The following is a 19,832-nucleotide window of genomic DNA, read 5'->3' as shown; positions in this document are numbered from 1 at the left end:
AAGGATTCAACAATAACTATTTACAACCTTACAAAACGTACTAAACTAAAACCCCTTCAAGCTGACCACCTGTTGTGTCGTCCTATAGAGAAGAACCTCTTTCCCTGTAGTTAATGCTGCCTCTGATGACACTGTACCAAGATGGCGGCGCTTTTCTACAGTCGATGCGGCTCCTGTATATATATGTGTGTCTATGGTTCCACCAGCACCGCCTCCCAGGTCTCTACTGCCCACTGCTGGTACAAATCGTCTGGTGTACTACAACAAAAAAAAGTCGGACGAAAAGTGTATAAACTGCGGGAAGAATTTCAATGTATTTATTTAGTCTTCACACCCATGTGTATGTGCAATGTAGCCAAAAAACGCAGTGCTACTTACAAAAGAGTCACCCATATACACACAAGTTTCTTGTTTTTTTTACAACAAAACCTCCTTCAGTAACCTTTACAAGGCCAAGAGTTCAGACCAAACAACTCTCTGACACTTTTTTAAACTTCTTGACAAGCAACCCTGATTATATCTGCGTAAAAAACGATGGAACTGGTCGTTGACCTCGAGAGGATAATAATCACACGCCGCTCGTGATGCTGAAAAGGATTAAATACACACATATATATACGTATCGATGTATACATATACACATATAAATGTACACATCGATACATATATACACATGTATACATACATATATATACACATGTAAATGTATCACATATATATATAAATACATGTTTTCACACATTTTATTTTCCAAAGTAGCCAAAAATAATGCTGTAATCTTACACAGTATCTTAACAGTAAACGCCACAGAAAAGAAAAACCAATTGCGATCTTCAACCAAATGTCTTCAGGGTATACTTGGAGTGGTTCTGGCACGAGTAGAATGTTGTGCAAAGCATCACTGTAGCCATATATTCACACTAAATAAATATGTGAAGTATGAAAATAAAGTACTGCCATTTCAAAATATTCGCAGTCCCATTACATTTATTTGTCAGCATTTAAATATTTCACTCTGATTTATAGCAACAAAATCAAAGTTTAAATTGAACTCAAGGCGTGTGTAGAAACCCAATGAAAATGTTGCGTCGCAGATTGTGTTGGATTTGTGTACATTTAGTTTTTTTGGTTCTGATGCTCAAAGTAATTTAAATAAAAATTGGAAATACACCATTTCAAATAGCAGCTTCTTTTGACTTCACTTTGCAGGATGATTCAAACATGGCGATGCGAGTCGTGTCTGTGAGGAGGGGGGGACGGGGGGGACGGGGGGGACGGGGGGTCGCTTCAAGACCCCAGCAGTAGCCCCGAGAGAGCGTTCAGGTCCCTCATGTAGGGATTATCTTTGAGGATGCAGTCGATGCGCTGCTTCTGGTCCGGGAAGATGTCGTAGAGTTTTCTCTTCAGCTCGGTGGTCTCCAGCGGCGAGCGCTGGGGGGGCGGCGAGGGCGACGGGGACGGCGACCTGCGGGGCGGGTGCCACTCGGGGGGTCCGGGGTGGGACGGCCAGTGTGCGGAGGTGTGAGGCAGCATGGGTGCGGGGGGCTGTGGTGGCGTGGACGCCGGGGTGCGAGGAGCAGAATAAAGGGCCTTGACGTAGAGCGGCTGCGAGGTGGGCCGCAAGTCTGGAGGTCTGGGCGGAGGCGGGTTCAGAGGAGGCGGCCTGAGGAACACAAACGAGTCATTAGCGTATTTTCCGGACTATAAGTGTCTCCGGAGCACAAGTCGCTCCAGACATAAAATGCATAATAAAGAAGGAACAAACATATATAAGTCGCACTGGAGTATAAGTCGCATTTTTGGGGGAAATTGATTTGATAAAATCCAAGAACAGACATGTGATCTTGAAAGACAAGTTAAAATAAAACTAGAGGCAACAACAGAATAATGTTACGTTACATGAAGTGAGAACCTGGTATGTTAACATAACATATGAAGAGTTATTCAGAGAACTATAGCATCAATAACTAACTAGTTTACCAAACCATCCGTGTAACTCCAAATAACTCTTCATCCTCGTGTCACTTTTAAACAACTAACTAACTCCGGAGGTAGAAGATGCTTCCTCTTCTACGTGGAAATGATCAACACAGGCCTAGAGCGCCCTCTGGTGGTTTAGTGTGAGAATAACATGTGAAATGATATACCGCTAATAATGTGGTAATAATTTCACACATAAATCGCTCCAGAGTATAATCTCACCCCCGGACAAACTATGAAGAAAACTGCGACTTATAGTCCGGAAAATACGGTAACTTTATTTTAACACAACAACAGGGCTGACGTACATGCTTCTTTTCCTCAGAAAAGTCTCCAGATGAGGACCTTTCTTCCCCAGAGGATCGTCAGGAATCATGAACAGGTCTGCCACGAACGTAAACTGCAGTAGCCTGTGAAAGGTCAAGAGGTCATGCATGTTAATTGTCAAATTATAAGACATGGCAACGTATCTTCAAAGTGAACAAACAAACCGAGCAACACCTCAAGTACATTAATGTCAAGTAGGGCTGCACGATACTGGAAATATGTACAATATTTGATATTGGTGTCTTGAAGTGCGATATCGATATTAATGCGATATTTTTTTCTGTCACCTAAAAATGTATCCATGTGCAGGGAGATAAACTGTAGTGTAGGTCCGGGGTTTATAGAAGGAAAACGATGAGATATTTCCCTTTCATTTATTTCTGCGCTTTGGTGTCGACATGATGGTAGAAAAATATCTCTTCTAACGCTCAGTCTCGCGGGACTTGCATCGGTTTCCTGCCAAAACTGAGCGACATCAGAGAGGAGCCGCCGGCGCGTCGTGATATCACCAAATCAATAATAAATCCTTGTACACGCACACATAACACTTTATAAATGACGCTAACAACTTAGCTCGTTAGCATACGGTGAAGACGCACACATAACACTTTATAAATGACGCCAACAACTTAGCTCGTTAGCATACGGTGAAGACGCACACATAACACTTTATAAATGACGCTAACAACTTAGCTCGTTAGCATACGGTGAAGACGCACACATAACACTTTATAAATGACGCTAACAACTTAGCTCGTTAGCATACGGTGAAGACGCACACATAACACTTTATAAATGATGCTAACAACTTAGCTCGTTAGCATACGGTGAAGACGCACACATAACACTTTATAAATGACGCTAACAACTTAGCTCGTTAGCATACGGTGAAGACGCACACATAACACTTTATAAATGATGCTAACAACTTAGCTCGTTAGCATACGGTGAAGACGGACAGGTTTGTTTGGAAGTTCATGATCTTATAAGAAAACAACTGAGACGAGATGAAAAGTTCTTACAATATGTTGTTTTAACAAAGGAGGTTGAAAGAGACGAGTGACTGGATCACTAGTGTTTGACTAGATCATAAGTTAGTATTACTTCACTGGATCACTAGTGTTTGACTAGATCATAAGTTAGTATTACTTCACTGGATCACTAGTGTTTGACTAGATCATAAGTTAGTATTACTTCACTGGATCACTAGTGTTTGACTAGATCATAAGTTAGTATTACTTCACTGGATCACTAGTGTTTGACTAGATCATAAGTTAGTATTACTTCACTGGATCACTAGTGTTTGACTAGATCATAAGTTAGTATTACTTCACTGGATCACTAGTGTTTGACTAGATCATAAGTTAGTATTACTTCACTGGATCACTAGTGTTTGACTAGATCATAAGTTAGTATTACTTCACTGGATCACTAGTGTTTGACTAGATCATAAGCTAGTATTACTTCACTGGATCACTAGTGTTTGACTAGATCATAAGCTAGTATTACTTCACTGGATCACTAGTGTTTGACTAGATCATAAGTTAGTATTACTTCACTGGATCACTAGTGTTTGACTAGATCATAAGTTAGTATTACTTCACTGGATCACTAGTGTTTGACTAGATCACAAGTTAGTATTACTTCACTGGATCACTAGTGTTTGACTAGATCATAAGTTAGTATTACTTCACTGGATCACTAGTGTTTGACTAGATCATAAGTTAGTATTACTTCACTGGATCACTAGTGTTTGACTAGATCATAAGTTAGTATTACTTCACTGGATCACTAGTGTTTGACTAGATCATAAGTTAGTATTACTTCACTGGATCACTAGTGTTTGACTAGATCACAAGTTAGTATTACTTCACTGGATCACTAGTGTTTGACTAGATCACAAGTTAGTATTACTTCACTGGATCACTAGTGTTTGACTAGATCATAAGTTAGTATTACTTCCGTGAATATACTGAGCCAAGATGCGTCGTCATAGCAACCGAGCCTAACAAGCTGCGCCGCACAGTTCACAGACAGACGGAGACGTAAACAACAACGAGACATAGAAGTACAAATTGACAACTTTACAGAACGTGACACTGATTGGTCGAAGCGCACATTTAAGAAATGCTTGTTTTATACAATAAAAAATCACATGTTTTCGATGCATATCCCAGGTGCCAATATCTCGATATTGATATATCGTGCAGCCCTAATGTCAATGTATTCTCATAGTTTATAACAATCATAAAAGGAGTGAAATAAAATAACCGTGTTGTCTGACATGACAGATTCTACAGTTGCAGGATCACAATAACAGCAGTGTCCACTAGGAGGCGTCGTTACACATCAATTCAAGATAGTTTCTGATGCATCATTGAGGAAATATATTTGACTAAACAAACAGAGGATCATTCATTGAGAACATGAGGAAATGCGTCTGGTGACGTTTCATAAGTGGGTCACAGAAGCCATTTACACACGACTCACCTTTCCTGGATGATCCTGAGCCAGGTGTCCGAGGTGTGGACAAAGTCTTTCAGGTTGTCGTTGGTCACGATGACGCCGTCGGTCTTTTCGGCGAGATGGAGCAGGAACCTGGAGGCGACAGACGTAAGAGACGGGTTTTCCAAAGGGCAGGAGTTACAGGAGAAGGAGGGAAAACACAGAGGTTCCCGTAAATCAAGTGAAATAAAGTCATCGGATCGTATCAATGATCATGACGCACAAGGAAAGAGTTGAGAAGATGGTGATGTTCAGCAGAAGAGAAGCATCAGCCTGTGAGAAGGTCTCAGGATATCGAACTGATACATTATTCAACGTTTCCTCTCAAGAGCCTAAACACTCCAGATGTTGAAGGGAACTTTGGATCGGATCACAACAGCTGGTGGGTCGGCAGAGAACACGCTCATGACGGTGGTTGAAGAACAGAGTAAACATCTGAAGAGGAAGTCGTAACAAACGGGTTCATTCAAATGAAAGTCCACGAATCGCACCTGTCGTCATGCGACGCGATCCTCTGTCCACAGACTTCTCGAGAAGGTGTGAAGGACAGGAGGCGCAGGTCCTCCAGCTGGTTGAGGAAATGTTGTTCTGTGGGAAACAGAAGAAACTTGTTGATGTTGTGTATAAAGATGTTACAGTTACACAACAGACAATCTTCCTAAACTGAGACGACCTGACCTTGATTTGAGGTCATAATTATAGCTCAACCGTTATTGAAACAAATATAATTGCGATTATTTTCCGAAATATTGTGATAGCAATTATTTGTTCAATGTCCTTTTTTATGCATTTTTTAAAATCTAATACAATAAATGATTAACTTTACATTCAAATGTTTTTCTCTTTGATTCTCAAGATAAAGTTATGAAGTATTTTTTAAGATAAAGTCAAATGAAGCAAATCTTAAAATAAAGGTTTATTTAGTTCCTCTAATGACACTTGTAAACAAACATATTCACTGCAAACACTAAAAACTAGTGTAAAAACTAAAAGTGTGACGTAAACATATTTATGAGTCAATAATAAATCATACAAACTTCAGAGTAAAGAAAAGTGAAAACACTAGTCAGTCATTCTTTTTCTTACTGAAGATTTTTGTTTCTCCTGTGTTTGAGTTCCTGTCGTACACAATAATATCATTTACACAATTTGAATTGTGTGATTGCATAACTTTTATGTCTTTTACGTCTGCAGACACACAGATTCCAATGAACGATGTCAGGATGTAAAGTTGAAAACACTGTAGTTTGTTTCTTCTGCTGCTCTTTAGCTTCTCTAGACGCCACTGATCAACAGGTTCAAGCTTCTCTCTCCTCTTGCTCTCAGCGCCGCTCGCAACTCATTCTGACGACTCGACAATTAAATCAACATTCAATAAAATCAACCTCTGCGATATAATAATTGAATTTTTGAATATCACGATTATATCACAAATGCCATTCATCGTTCAGCTCTAGTCCTAACGGTGTCTGTAGTAGGAAGAACTAACAATATAACCATGTAAGGCAAAGATACTTCAACATCTTTTCATGGTTTGAATTATACACAGTGGTCTTACTCTCTGGAGCGGGATTGTGCAAATATTTGTAATAGTGGTGCAATTTATCTGGGCAACACCCAGATTGGCTGTTAAATAGTTGAATGTTTATAATATTACATGTTTATTTTGTATATAATTGACCAGCTAGTTTTAGAATAGTAAGTAAGTAAGTAATTTTTATTTATAGAGCGCTTTTCCAGACCAGGGTCACAAAGTGCTTAAACAATCAAAACAATATTCAATAAAGTATATACTTTAAAGATCAAGATAAAACTGATAACACAACAGGAGTTCCAGAAAATCAAGGAAAAGCCTGAACAAATAAAAACGTCTTTAGATGTTTCTTCAGTAGATATGGACTCAATATCAAGCTTCAGGAGTAACTTTTAGGCTGTTGTCACGAGTTTGACGTCCGTTGGAAATTTTTTTAGTCGGTAATCTTGTTGTTTTTTTCTTCTTATGTTTTACTACTGTATTTAATATTGAACTTGTCATTGTTTTAATGTCTAATTGTGTTTTACTTACGAGGTCTTCTTTTGTAAAACAGATTTTAATCTCAATGAGACTAACATGGGTAAATAAAGCATAACTAAAAATGTAAATAGATATGACGGGGAGTTAAAAGATAAAATAAAGAGCGTGTGAACCAGCACATCTTAAGTTAAACATATAAGTAAATAAGTCATTTATATTTGTAGAGCTTTTCCAGAGCAGGGTCACAAAGAACTTAAACAACTAAAATGATCCTGAAAGAAACTGTCAGCCAGTGAAGAGTTTGAAGGAGAAATGTGAGTTCTTCTACTAGAGCAGCCAGTGAAGAGTTTGAAGGAGAAATGTGAGTTCTTCTACTAGAGCAGCTCAGAATTCTGGCTGCAGAGTTTAGTATGAACTGCAGGTGAGACACATCCTTCTGGTTTAGACACTAAATAAACTGTTACAATAGTGTAAACGACACAAACACATGGATTATAAGATCCAGATCATGTTGTGACATCATTTAAGTTATAGATTTTTCTCACTTGAAACAGTTTGTATCAGTTTAGTTCAGTGTTGAACTCGAGACATTTATCAAACACCAGGTTTCTCAGTTTGACAGACTGACATAAGTCACTCAAGTACTGACTCAACCCTGGAACCTTATCATCAACAATAACCAAATTTGATACGGATGATCAAGATGCGGTTTGGAAACACAACGGCCGACCTGTACTGAGGAAACAAGGAAGTGGTTTATGTATCGTGACACTTTCGGGAAACACCAGGATGAACGTGGCAGCGGGACAACGATAACAAACACAGACGCTCCACGGACCTCAATCCAACAGAGACTCTGTCGAGGGAGTTGAAAGTCTGTGTTGCCGAGAGACGGAACCAAAACATCGCAGTCTCTTGAGAAGATCTGGAAAAATACCTGCTACAGTGTATACAGCAGACCTGGTGAGAACTGGTTCAGTTCAACCAGGGTTAGAATATCTAGGTGAGCTTTTGTTGTTGATCAAATACAACTATATCTGTCATATCAGACCTCGCTCTTCCATTTTAAAGTATCTGAAACTATCTGAAAAATGTTTTTTTGCCCCGGGGTAACAGAGAAATCCTTCCCTGCTCGACTTGTTGGACGCAGCTGAACAAATAGTCACGAGTGGCTCTGATACCTGTTGTGAATCTGTCCCTCTTCTGCCGCCACTGTGGGACAAACACTGTGATTTCTCGATGGCCTCGCCTCCAGAACATCTCCACTGCCAGAGCGATGCCTCGACAGGAGAAGAAGCGGTGCAGCCCGTGACTGAAAAGTAAAAGCAACATTAGTGTTAAACAAACGGATGTAAAAAAAAAAAAAAAGCACATTTGGAAAGTTCAAGAACACATTGTTTACTCTATGTTTGTACATCTAGTTGCCAGTCACGTGACGCACACGCACGTAATCACAGGTACACTTACAAACCAAAACTCCCCCAAAACAAAACAGGTGGTTGGTTGTGAAACTCCGTGAGAGCAGCAGAGCAGGAAGCTGCCGCTGATAAAAGCCACAAACCCAAACCATTGATAGAAACAACCCAAAGTTCATCGTTGGTTTTAGGGTTAGAACGTGCGCATCAATTTCCTTCTATACGTAATAAAACCCCAGTGTTTTCATTTGCCAGCCACATTGTTATTGACACTGCAGTCGCTCCTCCTCGACCCGATTAAATCACGACGAGCGGAGCTTGTGTTGCTCGGATCAGACGTTTACGTTGAAATATCTGTGTTATTGTGAAAGTGAAGCAAGAGATACGACTTGTGTGTTGTGGGAGGAAACTTGTGAAACGCAAGCTTTTCCAAAACTGCCTCAGAGCTCAATGATTAAAAAAAACAAACAGTCGTCATTTCTGGTCAGAGACGCACAAAAGAAAGTCGTCTACGGTCACACAGTCAAGTGTGAATTTCCAACAACTATATTTAGTTTGATACCAGCTTCGACAAACTCATGACACGAGGACCTTAAAGACCACATTTATCATTTCCAGTTTTCTATTACAAATAGTGATTACCATTCTGAACGGACACACCCAACAGTTTCCTCAAACTACTCTTCTGACGGGAAGTTCGGTTCGAAGTGATCAATCAAGAGACGGCACTTCCTGATGAGCAAAACTACCGGAGCAGAAACACTATTCACTTTTAACAATGACTTGAGTCTTACCGGCCAACAAAATGATTGACATAACAAATGAAAGAAAAGTCATGTGTGAAGAGCTTTAAACGACACATTAGTGAACTTGAAAGTGTTGAAAAATGACCAAACACACTGTTAAGAGTCAACAGTAAGTTATGAATGAATGAACTCAGAAGAAGGTCCAGATGATACAACAGGAAGATACTGGAAAACATGATCGAAACTTCGAGTGAGACACTCGCCTACAGTAAAGGGGTCTCGTGCACGGCTTCTCTGCTTCAGTGATCCGGCACAGCGTGGGTTTGACTGATGTCACTCACACAACTGTGTTGACAGACATTTTCTCAGCATCATGAAGCAAACTGCTCAAAGTTCGGGGATCGACGCCACCCTTAGTGCCTGCAACCATCAGTTTCATGTAAGGTCTACGGAAGTATCCTAAGTTGAACCTCAAGATGGTGTAATGTCATTAAAAAATGAGGAATTAAATATATATCTTTTTAAAGGGATGGACATTTTTCTCTGATATCTGGGTCTAAACTGTACTTTTCAAAACATGCCAGTGTTTCATTGGTGCCTGAAATAGTTCTGAAGGAATGAAAAACTAAAATCTTTTTAGCCATTTTTTCCCCTTTTTTAAAATAAAAGTGATTCTATTCTGAGGCTACATCGTGTGTGTGAGATGTTGAGAAAGAGGAGCTTTGTGAGGCATGTTCATATAGAGAGGGGCGACTGCTGAGAGTCTGAAATTAACTTTTAAAATAAAAGATAATGTTGAAATGTCTCCATTTTTTAAACTTTAGAGACTTTTTTTTTTTTAATCGGGAACATTAAACCAAAACTGAAATGATGCTTCGAAATAAAACAAGGCCCTGCGTCACACTTTAACACAAGATAAAAAAATATATATCGCGTACGTGTGTCTTTTTGTTGCGGAACAAAGGTATCTCCTAAATACACACACGTGTCATTAGTTACATACTGGCAACTTCCTGTACTACCTGTAAAATAACTTTTAAATAACCATTAACTAGGTGGAACAAAAGAGTGAGAAATCCATCCACTATTTTGGAGCCAAGACAGTGAACAGCCATGACTTCTAACCACTAAACCAATGTTTAATCAAATAAAAATATATATTTCTCCTACATTGGGGTAAGACTAAGAATACATTCAATGACAGTGTTCGACCAACAACACGATCCACCAACTCTGTGATCACTTTGACGGTAGACGCAGAAAACCATTTCGTTAAACCTCAGCTGAGCATTTGACTCTTTTGATCGTCACGTCAATTAGTTATTCATTCATTCAGTCATTCATTCATTTTCTACCGCTTTATCCCTTCATGGGATAGACTGGAGTCTATCCCAGTATCATAGGGCGAGAGGCAGGGGACACCCTGGACAGGATGCCAGTCTGTCGCAGGGACAGACAACCATTCACACACACACTCATACCTACGGACAATTTCCCCAAGTTCTTAATCAACTTCTGTATGTTTTTGGACTGTGGGAGGAAACCGGAGTGTCCGGAGTAAACCCACACAACACGGGGAGAACATACTAACTACACACAGAAAGGTTGGCCTGGAAGCGAACCAGCAACCTTGTTGCTGTGCGCCCAGACGTCATGAAGTCAATTATTAAAGTAGGAAAGTACATTTTTAGGTCAGACTTCATCCATTCATCCATTCATCCATTCATCCATTCATCCATTCATCCATTCATCCATTCATCCATTCATCGTGGATAAACTCACGCCATCGCCACGTTGCTGCCGTCGATGACCACGTGTCGGAGGTCGGGGCGCCCCGGCTCGTTGGGCAGCTTCAGGGTGTAAGACGTCTTGAGTGATTGTTGAAAACGAGCCAGTCCGGTCACCTGACCCACGTGCGGGTCTTTCTCGGGAGGAGGGCGCCCACTGTTGCTGTGCGGCCCCACGTGTCCGATGGTCTGGTAGGAGGAGGTCGAGGGCCGGGGGGCGACCTGGGCCGACTGGAGTGGGAAACGAGAGGTTTTGGTTAGAACGAGGCTTTTGGATCAAGTCTCAGAAGGACTGAGAGACGACCTACAGTGAGAGCAGAGGTGGAGGCGGAGGTGGAGGCCGCCAGCCACTGTGGGGTGCTGCGCAGCGGCATCACACTCTCCACCTTCGTCGACCCCCCTAAAGTCTGGGTCCCCCCTCTGGACAGGTAGTCTCTCTGGGAGGCGCCTCCCCTCGACAAATAGTCCGTCTTGGACGCACACTGCGTGTCCATGTGCGTCACTTGAGGCGTCCGGCCTTCGCTGGATTTGTTGGCGACGAGGATGACGTCGTCTTCGTCGTCGTCGTCGTCGATGGTGATGACGTCGTAACTTCCTGCGCCGCCTTGAGCGCTCGAACTCCTCTTGATGGTGATGGCCTGGAGCGTGAAGAAACATAGTTATCGTCATGGAGACGTAGGAAACACCATTTTTTCTGCATCTCCTTTCATAAACCCCTTTTCCTTTCAATCTTTGCTCATTTTCTACTCGCCCTCAAGACGAGTTAGGGATTATTTTCAGAGTAATCTGTTCTTTTTGGAGGCAGAAATGCATGATCGGAGCTCAAACTATCTTCGTCCAAAAAGACACAAAACAAAAACATCCAAATACATTCAAACTGCTCGTCTTTATTTTAAGCTTCTTCGAGGCGGAACCTCACAATTTGAGTGTAAATCCCACCGAGAGTCTCGGTTTAGCCTGAAACACTCGGAGTTTCTGCCACAAATAAATGTAAAAAATATAAACTTATTGAATTCATTTCTAGAAGACCGAGAGTTTGGGACCCGATACAAGATGGACGTTACAGACGAGCAGTAAGTATCGAGTTCATTTTTAAGTGCGTCTGTAGATGAAGACGAAGACAACGGAGCTCCAGTCGCTACATTAAAATGAACAAACATTTTTGTCTATAACTCTAAAAAGGAACGGACGACGGTAAATAATTCTAATCCTTCGACATGAGGGCGAGTAGAAAATGAATGAAGTTTGAACAATCTTGCCCACAATTATCTCCATCAAATGACAGTTAAAGCTTCACTTCAACTACTACTATTGGTATATTGGTAAGAATCAGGCGACACGCATAACGATAAATGTGTGACGACACCATATATTGCGATAAATTGCAAAAGTACTTGTAGCAAAGTGTTTCTCAAATATTAACAAAACACCTGAACTTGCATAAATAAGGCACCAGGAAGTACATTAATAGTCTCAAACCTGCTGAAGCAACAATGTAATTGCATGTAATTATATTTAAATGTCGTCATCGAGCAACTTGAAGTTTGTGGAATTTAATTTAGCAGAGTGTACGCTGACGTCACACACAACCTGTCAGCCTTTATTCAACCAGTACTGAACACATTCTATATCGAGTCAGATTCCAATGATGACGTCAACATTAAGAACGTTTGTTGATTTTCATGCTTCGACTCAAGTTTCTCTCGTCTCTACAGAACAGCAAAGTTAACTTCTTTGTTTTGTTTCGTCTTTCTTGTTTCTCCGATTCTTTGTTGTGATGTTTCTTTAGATCTTAAATAAAGTTGGTTGAATCTCGTAGCGTGATTTCTCCGCACACGTGAAGTCAGCAAATCAAGTTTTTTAATATCGATACAGTGCTATTCAATATTGATTATCGAGTATCAGGAATAAAAATATGGCAATATATCAATATTTTCTTACAACCCTATCATTAACGCATTCTCATCCTCCCTTAGTTCGTTCTCAGTCCCGTTCTTCAGCATCAAACCCTCCTCACTTACTTCGTCATCATAGATGTTTATTCCTTCTTCTTCCTTAAGCTTCTTTCTACCTTCTTCACCTCCTTCTCGTCCCCTTCCATTGCCACGTTTCCTTTTCATTGCCCTCTCCATGAGCCCGACACGAGGACCTGAAGCTAAAGCTCTGTCAGGACGTGACACCAGCTTATATAACCCGGTCGCTGCCTCGGCATCTCAAGGTTTTCTTGTTTAACATTCAGTGGAACTGAGCGACTCCCTCTGGATTCGTCACAGTTGTGTCTTCGAAAAACACCGTCTTTGGTGGGAAACGAGTTTCCACAACTTTATCATTTCACGCAAAAACTGCAGTTTTTAGTTTCCGATTTGTTCACTTCCATCACTTTACCAAAGATATTAATAAGAACTTCTCATAATAAATATTTTTATGAATTAAATATCTTCCACGTCACAATTTTACATTTCACTATTTACGACTTCTAGAAAGTCAAGGGTGTTGTTTTAATGGACAAACTACCTACAGTGGACGAGTGTTACCATGTGACCATCGACAAAAACAACGCGCCTCACCTGTTGTGTGCTGGTCGCACTGCCGCTACACTGCCTCCGGTGGCCCAGGCCATTACTGCTGCTTTTGCCCGGGTTTGGTTTAGAATCCTTTTTGGTTTTGTTCGAGTCCGTCGACGATCGGCTCGGATCCTTTTCTCGAGGGACGGTCAGAGATGTGGACGAGGAAGAAGAGGAGGCGGAGGAAGACGTGGGAATATCTGATGAGCTCACAGAGTTCAGTCTGGGTTCTTTATCTCGTTTCTTCGAGCCGTGTTCACAGGGCTTCGTTTCGGCGACGATCCTCTCCAGGATTAGAAAAGTGTCCTCGGTCTGACCGGTCTCCTTGACCACGCGCTCCACCAGGTCCTGTTCGTACCCCATGGTCCTGAGAGAGATGGAAGGAGACACGGTTTGATTTGCAGTTTGACGTTATTGAGGAGCGTAAAATGTGTTTGATTTGATTTTTAACGCTTCCTTGAGTCGAACATCATTAACCCTTCGAGAAGCTAGTGTTTGAATTTTCTACACAAGTTTGAGGTTAGAATTCATGATAAACGCAGCGACAGAATGGTAAACAATGGGTTAGGGGTCAGTTATGATCATCATTACGCATATGTAGATTATTGTCATTATTACACTTAGTAATCATTGTTTTCACCTGGACACCAGAACCAATAACCAATCATTATTTTGAGTGGAAAATGAATAGGAATATTTCAATCCAAATTCATATTAGACAAAAAACATTTAGCCCTTAAAATTGCACTTGATTTTGCAAAGTATAATATGTACATTTTTACCTGAAAAAATTGACCAAACAGCGGAGGTTGGTCTCCGGACTGACCGCTTCTCCTTCTTCGGACCCGTTTTCACTGGATTCAAGCATTTTTTTGTCGATCATGTTGGAACTGTCGTGGGTGAGCGGGATCGAAGAGGGCGGGATTTTGGATCTACAGCTGCTGCGAGCGTCTCTGTCCGTCACCCTCTCTCTGTCCGTCACCCTCTCTCTGTCCGTCAGCCTCTCTCTCTCCGTCAGCCTCTCTCTGTCCGTCACCCTCTCTCTGTCCGTCACCCTCTCTCTGTCCGTCAGCCTCTCTCTCTCCGTCAGCCTCTCTCTCTCCGTCAGCCTCTCTCTGTCCGTCATCCGATCTCTGTCCCGAACCCCATCCAGCGACTCGTCTCTCTTTTCTAGAGAGTATTGTCTTTTCGTGTCTCGAGTCTCGCTTTCCGACGAGCGCCGCTTGTGTGAGGGACGGGCGCCGTTCAGCAGGACGGCCTCGGGACCCAATCCGATGCCTCCGCCCGCCGCCGCCGCCACTGCCGACGACTTCCCGTTCCTGTTTTCAGTTGCTACTGTGACCTTGTCCTCGAAGCTGGTGCCCAGGATCCGGTTGGAGAGGTCGGTGACGGGAGTGCTGCTCTGAGACCGGTCCGGGTCGCTCTCTGCCACGGTGGGATTCATCTGGAGAGTTTTGTGCTGGTGCTGAAAAAAAAAAAATTCAATTAGAAAAAGATGTTAAATAAAGGTTTTAGAATAAATATATGCCATATGACCTTCTTTTTAAAATAAAATATTAGGTTAGGTAGAACTTTATTGATCCCTCAGGAGGTCTCCTTTCGGGGATTTTTTTTGTTCCCAATTAGACACAGCAATACAGCAATTATTTATATATTTATATATATATATATTTTCTTCACTGTATATATATACAGTATATACGCACATAATGGTAAAAAAGTGTGTGTCAGTCACATTTTGCTGATACTTTTTGCACAAATATTTAATACTGATTTCTATATTACTAGCATGACTTGACTTCTAATGATAAAGTGATCATATCTCCACCTAAAATAAAGGTTTCATTCACTCTTCCGTCTCCAGGTCAATGTGGGCCCCTAAGAAAAGATCACCTAAAACCTCTGTTCTATACTCACCGAGGCAGACGTGCTGGTACTAGCAGGGCTGTGAGCCAGACCCAGGAGCTCTTCCTTCAGGCCACTGGGCAGCAGGAGCAGCTCCATAGTGTACTTGTCATCTCTCTCCTCTACGAAGGATTTGAAAGCTCGTTTCACCGCCGTCTCTCTTTCCGCGGGAAGACTTCGCTTCTCCTGTGGAACACCTAACATTACTACCCATGAACTAGATCTGGATCTTCTTCACAACTGTTGCACCGGTAACGAAGGACTGAGAGAAAACATTGAGTCTTGCCTGGAAAAGTGCAACAAACTGTTGGACCCTGCTCTGGGCCATGACCACCGGTTCGGCTCGACCCAACAACCGCAGGCACCCCGGTTCCAGGACCAGGACTTCGGCGCTGGTGTCTCGGATGAGTCGGTCCAGGAAGAGTCCTCGAGCACCGGCGAAGATGCAGTGCATGTCCACGGGGTACTGTTCTTGTTCCTGCAGCTCCGGGTCACACAGACCCCTCAAGTACTCCTGCGGGACCAGAAGGACAAGATGATGATGATGATCCTCGTTTGTTGTGTCAGTTACACTTGTAAGTAAGTAAGTAAGTAAGTAATTTGTATTTATATAGATATTTTCCAGACCAGGGTCACAAAGCGCTTAAACAATCAAAACAATATTCAATAAAGTATATACTTTAAAGGTCAAGATAAAACTGAGAACACAACAGGAGTTCCAGAAAATCAAGGAAAAGCCTGAACAAATAAAAACCTCTTAAGAGGGGTTTACTGTCTGCAAAGGTCAGCACTTTAACATATTAACACGCAAACTTTTCTTTAAGCAACAGAGTTGAAATCTTGAATTAGGAGATTCTCTGGTTGAAACATAGGTTCTGAAAGATAAATAATTATCAATTCATCCTTCGAACCCGACTTGAAACATGTGAATGACTGATGAACTGACAATCAAAACAATAGTACAAGTTTTTTTTTTTCAATGGAAATCTTCGAGACAATCATTCCTTCTTTGCAAAACACTCTTGTTTTCGTGCTCATCACAATGGTGTTTTCCTGTGCAGCCATTTTCCTGACTCGTAAACAGGAAGTCAAGTGCTGCATTGGGACAGGCAGCAGGAATTGGATGGTTTAACGTGCTTGATGATTCCAGGCTGTAGTAGTAGTTAAAGTTTTTGAACTTGCGACACTCTGCGACCGAGCAGGTTCATCTTAATATATCAGGAAACAACCAGACATTGTGAAACCTGTTAGAATCTTCTGCTCGACTTCCCATCAACATGTTCTGAATTCTACAGCGACGGACAGTTTAGGGAATCTTCAGAGTTCTAGTAAAGCTGATGAATCAGCTGATGAATCAGCTGCGGCGCCGTAATTGACACTCTTGTCACATTTGTGTTCTGTAAGGTCGCCTTGAATGACTCACAAACGACTGAAGGAACTCGTATCATAACTCGCTGTGTGGTTCTCATAAATAACCGCATAAATAACGATTGGATAATATCAGGAAACCGAGACGTTGATTGACTCAAAGCCAGAGGTCGAACTTCACATCAAGGAATGCATATGATACATTATTTAGTTATGTTTTTATGGAGGGTATTATTACTGTATATACCCTGTAGGTATTAATATCTTATTATTAAGATGTTTCCGTTGTAAGTAAGTAATATTTATAGAGAGCTTTTCTAGACCAGGGTCACAAAGGCTGTTGTCATGAGTTTGTCCGTTGTAAATGTTTTTAGTAAGTAATCTTGTTTTTTTTTTCCTTCTTATGTTTTACTACTGTATTTAATATTGAACTTGTAATTGTTTTAATGTGTAATTGGGCTGTGCTGGTGAGGTCTTCTTTTTCAAAACAGATTTTAATCTCAATGAGACTAACATGGGTAAATAAACTAAAAATGTAAATAGATATGACGGGGAGTTAAAAGATAAAATACAGAGTGTGTCAACCAGCACATCTTAAGTTAAACATATAAGCATATAAGTATGCAAGTAATTTATATTTGTAGAACTTTTCTAGACCAGGTTCACAAAGCGCTTAAACAATCAAAACAATACTCAATAAAATATATACTTTAAAGATCAAGATAACACTGAGACAAACACAAGAGTCTCAGAGAATCAAGGAAAAGCTCAAATCAAAGTGTCTTGAGATGTTTCTTGAAGGAGTCAGTAGATCATCAAACACAGATGTTTCTTGACATCTGTGTTTGATGATCTACTGACTCCTTCAAGAAACATCTGTGTTTGATGATCTACTGACTCCTTCAAGAAACATCTGTGTTTGATGATCTACTGACTCCTTCAAGAAACATCTGTGTTTGATGATCTACTGACTCCTTCAAGAAACATCTGTGTGTTTGATGATCTACTGACTCCTTTAAGAAACATCTGTGTTTGATGATCTACTGACTCCTTCAAGAAACATCTGTGTTTGATGATCTACTGACTCCTTCAAGAAACATCTGTGTTTGATGATCTACTGACTCCTTCAAGAAACATCTGTGTTTGATGATCTACTGACTCCTTCAAGAAACATCTGTGTTTGATGATCTACTGACTCCTTCAAGAAACATCTGTGTTTGATGATCTACTGACTCCTTCAAGAAACATCTGTGTTTGATGATCTACTGACTCCTTCAAGAAACATCTGTGTTTGATGATCTACTGACTCCTTCAAGAAACATCAGTGTTTGATGATCTACTGACTCCTTCAAGAAACATCTGTGTTTGATGATCTACTGACTCCTTCAAGAAACATCTGAAGAGGTTTTTATTTGTTCAGGCTTTTCCTCGGTTTTCTGGAACTCCTGTGTGTTTATCTTGAAGTATTACTTTATTGATTGTATGATTGTTTAAGCGCTTTGTGACCCTGGTCTGGAAAAGCGCTCTATAAATACAAATGACTTACTTATAACATCCAGATCATTCTTCAGCTGTCATGTGACCAGAAGCATCACAACAACAACATGTTGCAGGTTCAATAACATCAGTCGCTACATTGAAAACACGCTTTTGGTTTCGGGTTGAGTTCAAGGTTCAAGGGTCACGGTTGTAAAAGAGTGAGACACCAACCTTCGCCTTCGACACGTCCTCTCTCGCGCCCCGGAGCTGCAGCCAGATCTGCCGCGCGCTCCTGCTCCCGTGCGCGGCGCCCGTGTGGTCCAGCAGCCCGATGATGGTGAACGCGACGTGGAAGACGTGCTCCACCCTGTGTCGGGCGCACTTCAGCTCGTCTTCTTTCTCCTCCAGAACCGCGAACTCGTCCACGGTGGGCGAGTCCGGCGCGTCCTCGGCGGCCGGCGAGGGTCGCCCGTCGCCCGGACGCTCTGCTAACGCGAGCCCGAGGACTCTGTTCCTCCCGAGCGGAGGCCGCGTTGTTGACATCCCGCGTCGCGTCGCTTCTCAGCGTCTGCTCGCCGTCGACGAAAAGCCTAATAATCCGAACCCGCGGCGTCGTTCTGTCGGGTCGCCATCGCCCCTCCTGGTGTGTTGGCCACGGCGCTGCGGAACGTTTATAACGTCCAACGACATGAACACAGCAAAGCTAGGATCTCGGAAGCCCCGAGTGACGTATCCGGAAAGTCCCTTTGGTGACGTCATCAAAGCACGACAGTGGATGCTTATCTGCGGGTGTCACAACAAACTGTGGACAAACAACAACAACACGAAGGACGTGCGACACGAAGACACAACAACGCACTTAAAGTTGAACTTGCGTGGAGGATTAAAAAAAAAAAAGGGTCAGACTTGCAGAAATATTAAGTTTAGTGAGATGACAGGAAGGTCTTGATAAAATTAATATAATATAATAACATAATATATGTAAAATTATGAGCAAAACTAATAATTAAACAATTTAGTAATATCTGCATTTGAGTTCGAATATATTTTTAATGTTAGAACGAAATATCATTTAAATAATAATCCACCAACATGTCCCGCAGATTCGTCAATTTTTTTTTTTAAAGTGTCAGACTAGCAGCAAGATTAAGTTTAGTAAGATGACAAGAAGGTCTTGGTCAAATAATTGTAGAATATTATAACATAATATATGTGACGTTAAATTATGAGCAAAACTAATTATTAAAAAAATGAGTAATATCTGCATTTGGGTTCGAATATGTTTTTAATGTTAGAATGAAATATAACTTAATAATCCACCAACATGTCCCGCAGATTCGTCAATTAAAAAAAAAAGAAGTGTCAGACTAGCAGCAATATTAAGTTTAGTAAAATGACAAGAAGGTCTTGATAAAATTTATTGTATAATATAATAACATAATAAATGTGACGTTAAATTATGAGCAAAACTAATAATTAAATAATTTAGTATTATCTGCATTTGGGTTCGAATATATTTTTAATGCTATGTAACCGGCTGGTTATTTTTAGTTGGTTATTGAGATGCTTGTTTACGTTCTCTTGGTTACAGCACGCCCTCTCATTGGCTAATTGGCCTCACCTGCGTATGGAGTGGAGACTATAAAGGTATGCGTCACTCAGTCTCTCCTGTGTCGTGACGGTCAGCGTTCTTGGACGTGTGTGGTCCTGTTTGGTATGGTATTCATTGACTCAAAGTCCAG

General features: G+C 41.3%; 1 protein-coding gene across 1 annotated transcript; it reads right to left on the bottom strand.

Annotated features, from left to right (window-relative positions):
• Positions 1 to 303: 303 nt before the first annotated feature.
• On the bottom strand, positions 304 to 18,834 carry n4bp1 (nedd4 binding protein 1). The gene is made up of 12 exons (XM_087797426.1): positions 18,322 to 18,834; positions 15,530 to 15,757; positions 15,256 to 15,429; positions 14,121 to 14,803; positions 13,342 to 13,705; positions 11,083 to 11,412; positions 10,770 to 11,005; positions 8,008 to 8,138; positions 5,304 to 5,400; positions 4,798 to 4,905; positions 2,289 to 2,390; positions 304 to 1,663 (listed from the first exon to the last, which is right to left on the bottom strand). The coding sequence occupies exons 1-12, from the start codon at positions 18,631 to 18,633 to the stop codon at positions 1,288 to 1,290; spliced, it is 3,141 nt and encodes a 1,046-aa protein (XP_087653552.1). The 5' UTR covers positions 18,634 to 18,834; the 3' UTR covers positions 304 to 1,287.
• Positions 18,835 to 19,832: the final 998 nt, after the last annotated feature.

This window comes from Callionymus lyra, chromosome 8 (assembly GCF_982586985.1).
Source record: "Callionymus lyra chromosome 8, fCalLyr1.hap1.1, whole genome shotgun sequence".
NCBI classification, from domain to species: Eukaryota; Metazoa; Chordata; class Actinopteri; order Syngnathiformes; family Callionymidae; genus Callionymus; species Callionymus lyra.
The sequence above is the reverse complement of the archived record's forward strand: the minus strand, read 5'-3'. Positions and strand labels throughout refer to the sequence as shown.